Here is a 5,685-nt window from a genome sequence, read left to right as displayed (position 1 = left end):
AGAACCTGTGTTTAGGAACTCTACATGCCATCCATTGACATCTATTAGCTAAAGGTGTAGGATTGCATCTACTATATTTGAAGATGGAAGGCGTGCAACCTTGATCAATGTTATCAGCGTTTTTGCAGAGTGGGATGAATCCATTGAGTTGTTATCTTAAATATTGGACTCCTCAAAGCATTGTATATCTCTTTATGTCAAATCTTTGTCGTGTTCAATTCATCTTGGATTCTAGAAAGTGAAGATAGCGTAATTTGGAAGGCCGTTGGACATCATGTCTTAGAAGAGAAGTCTCTCCAAGCGCAAGAAGCAACATGAGTTTGATCTGAAGAGTGAGTAGGAAGATAAGAAAAATATAGAAAGGAAGCTTAAGACTAAGGCAGACTAGATGAAAGTCTATCTCCAACAAAACAAAAACAAAAAGGTGTTTCAAGGTTGGAAGAAAGGAAAAAGTGAATTTGAAATCTTCCATTGTGTATAAGGCGAAAGCTACGGTAGCCATGGAATTGGATTTATGATCTGGAAATTTCCAAAAGCTACTTAAGGCCTCAGATTTGTTCAACTTATCATGGTATTGCTAGCGTACGGGTCTTCTATATGTGGAGCTGCACCTGGAGGAGATGAGCTACGCTTGCTACTCATTTAAACCTGTGGATGTACATATGTGCTATGTCTACAAATATTTCAAACATTCTCCCACCCCCCCAAAAAAAAAGGGAATGTGTTTGTAGTCCATTGTCATAAGCACAACTCTGTGTATAGTCATGTGGTATTATTTATGTGACCCCAAAAAAAAAACGAGTAAGCCGTTTGTAGTCCATTTTCATAAGCATGACTTAGCATATATTATGTTTATGTAGTCATGTCGTATTATTTATGCATGCAATTGCAATTATGTGTAGATGTTGTATATGAACTTATGTAGTCTTGTCATATTATTTATGTGCTCAATTGCAATTATGTGTAGATGGCTTTCAATTGCTGGTGTGAAGCAAAAGCAACGAGAGCTTGGCAGATATACTTATGAAATGCATGGGGAGGTCGTTCGGGCTAGGACGTGCAACAAGTCTCAGATCTATGTGAAGGCATTGAGTCTAATGTTAGAGAGGAAGAGATGTTAAGAGGAGATGGCCAAGGAGAAATTAGATATGTTGGTGGAAGATTTGTGAGTGGTATTTAGAAACAAGGTGGAAGATCTCTGAGTGGTATTTAAAAACATGGTAAGTTTGAAGAGAATGAAGGTAGTGGCATCGTACTATAGATGTTGAAGCTAGAGGAGCCATTTGAGGAAGAAGTGGAGGTATGTTTGAGGCATCCGGTTCTTCTAGGTATCGATATTTTCTTATTTTGAACCTCGTGGTAAAAGGGAAGTAAAAGGCAAATTTTAAAAGATTTTTAGGAGCAATATAGAATTTTGTAATTCTTTAAAAATAAGCTTTTATTTTACATGCTTGGGGATCAAGTGGGGCTATTAATTCAAGCCAATTTTGACTTTGGATTTCATGGCATAGAGTGATCTAACTCTTAGGTGCCTTATAATATACCATTTTAAAAAGAACTATGATTTCTTGGGAGCTATAGATGTTGTTGCCCTACTTGTAACATAATGTTGCCACCCTCCCATTGTGCCATCAAGCTTGGTCCATGCGCGACTCCAGTCCTACATGTGGGCGGTTCCTTAACTCATCATAGATGGGTCATGCTACTCATTTAAGAGAATTTGACTTTCAAGATGATGGTCGATGCCATGAGGGGGAACAAAAATGGAAACTTGTGGAGGGGTCATGCTAGCATGGGTGGGCCATGGCCATGAACATTGGAAAGGTCTTTGGAAGATCATAACTCAAGTATGAGAAGTGTATTCTTTGAAAAAAAAAAAAGTAGAGAAGTATAATACAAGGCGACAAGTAAATTTTTTTCAAGCCAAAATAAGACAATTGCAGCCCGAATTTCTTCCAAACATTTATCTATGCGAAAGCGCTTGCCAAGGAATGGGTTTGATGTTTTGACGTGTCTATGGAAAGGTGACTTTGTACACTTTCTTTTTCTGTAAATATACGTTTCTATTTCCCGGGGGAAAAAAAAGAAAAAAAAGGCGATATTATGTAATGGGAAGAGAGCTGGAAAGGAAAAGGTCAATAAATGAAGAACGCGTTTTCAGTTGTAGCCGTCACGACCTTTCAATTGCAGTTTGGAGTCAAAACGTATTGAAGTCAGCCCAATTCTGTAATTTCACATGAGATTATAGCCCTCGCAATTGATAAGAAAGACAAAAAAAAAACTGTCTGCCCAACAAAGAGGCTAATGAATGATTTCAAATTAAAAAAGAAAAAAAAGAGGCTTATGAATTGATTATTGAAATCGCTAATAAACGCAAATAATTGGAAATCATTAATTTTTGTAGGTTAAAGGAGTCCATTACGTATCCTCTGGATGCCGACTTCCCAAAAAACAGCACGTAGCTCTTGATGCCTCAACAGTTCTTGAGAGAGATGTCGGAACGTACTCGCTTTCTGCAACTTCACGCGTAGCCTTGCCGCACGTCTGAACGAGTCTCCTCCGTGCTCACTACATACCCTTGTAGTATGTGCAGAATTCAGCACCATTTTTCAGGCTGCCACCTCTCAAATTCACTGCCCTTGTAGTTACTATCTGAGATATCTCGCTTAAGATATTCTGCTGCGCAACTTCAGCTCTCAAATTCTCCATCTCTATCTCCGGCATAACCATATAGATATTTTTGCCACACGAAGAACGAGGAGGACGAGGAGCAACTTATCTAAGCTATCCGTGCCATCTAAGACACTGATCTGCTATACTCTACCTCCCAACCAGACAGCTCTTGAGACGTTGAGACGACGGAGAAGCCAATATAAGTTCTATTGACTATCTATTAAGTTCTTCTGTGTGCAGCATCTGCGCAAACTCTATTTACAGCCAATTGACTTCGCTCCGCTGAACAAGAAGAAGAGGAAGAAGAAGAAGTAGAAGAAGAAGTTGTTTTGTATCCAGCACACAGCATCTGCGCAAACTCTATTTACAGCCAATTGACTTCGCTCCGCTGAACAAGAAGAAGAGGAAGAAGAAGAAGTAGAAGAAGAAGTTGTTTTGTATCCAGCATCTATAAAACTCTGTTTGCAGCCTCACGAGAAGAAGAAGAAGAAGAGCATCTAATCTGTGGCCTCAATGGTACATCAACAGCCCGCCATCGTATGCGCAGCAAGCTTCCCTCTCCTCGTAGCCGCTCTTCTGTCCTTAAGTGGCCTTCTGCTACCTCAGCTCGCATATGGAGTACCCATTAGTCCTCCCGACCTCAAAGCTTGTCAGCCTGCCGTTGCTTCCCCCGTTGGCGACCCCTCCGACGTTGTCACCTTCCACTGCTGCCTCCCCTTGCCTACCAAGGACACCGTTGACTTCTCCTTCCACAAATACCCTCCCGTGAGGCGCATCCGACGGCCTGCTCACAAGGTCAGCGAGGAATACATCCAGAAATACAACAAAGCTTACCAGCTCATGAAAGAGCTTTCCCCCGATGATCCCAGGAGCTTCGCCAAACAAGCTGATGTTCACTGTGCTTTCTGCAATGGAGCTTACAAACAGCCGGGGAACAACGTCACACTCCAAGTACATTTCTCCTGGCTTTTCCTGCCTTGGCATCGTTGGTATCTCTACTTTCACGAACGAATCCTCGCTAGCCTGATCGGCGATCCCGATTTTGCTCTCGTATTCTGGAATTGGGACAACCAGAAAGGGGGAAATGTTTTGCCTGCCTTCTTCAACAGGGAAGGAAGCGCAGTCTACGACGCCAAACGCGACCCAGATCATCTCCCTCCCTATCTAGTTCGACTTGTTGTTCTTGACCCTACTAACGATACATCGGAGATCATCAATCACAATTTGAATGCGATGTATAAGACTGTTGTCACTGCATCAACAGCTGAACTTTTCATGGGAGGGCCTTACAGGTAAAGCTCATGCTTCCAACGCCACCAAAAGCTTTCGTGCCTTACTTACATTCCAGCAACTTAGATTAAAGCACCATCGAGAGTAAGTATTCTAAATCTGATAATGTTCGTGCAGGCTTGGTACAAACACCTTCAACTCTACAGTGCTAGACGCACCTATCGCTGGGCAAATGGAGAGCCAGCACAATGCTATCCATTTCTGGACAGGCGATCCCCGCCAAAATCTTTCCGCAGATATGGGCGTGTTCACGACTGCAGCTCGGGATCCCATATTTTATGCCCATCATAGCAATATCGACAGGCTTTGGAATGTTTGGAAAACGCTCCCCGGAGGAAGACGGCAAGATCACACTGATCCCGATTTTCTCAACGCAGAGTTCGTGTTCTACGACGAGAACGCTAATCTGGTCAAAGTCAAAGCACGAGATGCCCTGAATCCTAAGAAGCTTGGCATAAGGTATGAGCGAGTGAAAGGAGATAAGTTGTGGATAAATTATTCACCGCAGGCAGCCTCGAGCGGCAGCGCTGCAGCCACTTATACTTCGACTAACGTGACCGAAATAGGACCTGCATCGGAGAACCAGAAGACCATAAAGATAAACAAAAGGCTCAGTGGGCTGGTGGACAGACCGGCAGCACCCTCATCGGAGCTTCTGAAAGAGAAGGGGGTGAACAGTGCAGAACAGCTCGAAGAGGTGTTAGTACTACAAGGGGTGAATGTACCCAGAGAAACATATGTTCAGCTGAAAGTGTTCATCAACATGCCCGATGCAGACAAGCATACCAAGACTAGCGGTGCCGAGTATGTGGGCTCCTTCAACGTCATTCCATACGCAGGGGAATCCAAGCACTTGTTCAGTAATGTCAAGTTCGCGATTGGAGATAATATCCAAAGGATTGGGATTGAGAGCGCCGAGAAGGTGATCATCACCATAGTGGTTGTAGCACATGCACATGATGTTGATGTGAGCATCGAAGGTATGAAGATCGAATTCGAATAAGGCTCTGATTCAAGCTTCCTCGATTCTTTTCTCTTCTTTTTGAGAGAGAAAATTGGATCTTTATTCTATTGATCAGGAACTCAATTCCTTCTGTACTCATACGTTAATTTGGTAAAAATAAATCCTCCGGAACTGTATACATCAAGCAAGCACGGGCTGTGAAACAATAATCTTTTCTATGGTTTTCTCTTTGCGCCATCTACCTGCTCACTTTGAATGAATGAAAGGACAGCTCTGTCTACATTCGTTGCAAAGAATCTGCGGCAAAAAAGAATCAAAAGGACCTGTTCTTGAGACTTGAATGTTTCTATAACAGTGCGAATGCACCTCTCAGAGATTGAATTGTTCAAAACAGAAAGCCTTTTAAGAACTGAAGCCAACTGATGTCACATTTCCAATTTCGATTGTCACGTTCTCTGACACAGATCATTGACGGCACCTGTATGCAATGTTGCAATAAGTTTTAAGAGATTTTGATTCGGTTCTAACCATCAAATTATGTTGCTAAACTGTAAGAAGGAAGTCGTAACTTCCTGACAGACAACAATACTCACAAATGCTACATTGAACCGGAATGCATATGTGCTTACAGATGGAAGGCCCTTGAGACCAAAAGTCGATAAGTTCTACGGCCAGGTGTCTTGCATGACGCTCAGTACGCTGCATTGTATTAAAATCCTGAGGTTGTAGACTACCAAAAATGTGAATGGATGTTTGAA

At 42.4% G+C, this 5,685-nt stretch overlaps 1 protein-coding gene across 1 annotated transcript; it reads left to right on the top strand.

The window, feature by feature from the left end:
- The first annotated feature begins 2,667 nt into the window (after nt 1-2,667).
- LOC147903920 (polyphenol oxidase, chloroplastic-like) lies at nt 2,668-5,271 on the top strand. The gene is made up of 3 exons (XM_087372742.1): nt 2,668-2,849; nt 3,151-3,965; nt 4,081-5,271. The coding sequence occupies exons 2-3, from the start codon at nt 3,187-3,189 to the stop codon at nt 4,964-4,966; spliced, it is 1,665 nt and encodes a 554-aa protein (XP_087228868.1). The 5' UTR covers nt 2,668-2,849; nt 3,151-3,186; the 3' UTR covers nt 4,967-5,271.
- Nucleotides 5,272-5,685: the final 414 nt, after the last annotated feature.

This window comes from Dipteris shenzhenensis, chromosome 3 (genome assembly GCF_047967505.1).
Source record: "Dipteris shenzhenensis isolate YYH24624 ecotype China chromosome 3, Dip_SZ_1.0, whole genome shotgun sequence".
Classification (NCBI taxonomy): Eukaryota; Viridiplantae; Streptophyta; class Polypodiopsida; order Gleicheniales; family Dipteridaceae; genus Dipteris; species Dipteris shenzhenensis.
Note: the sequence above shows the minus strand (reverse complement) of the source record. Positions and strands in the feature narration are given on the sequence as shown.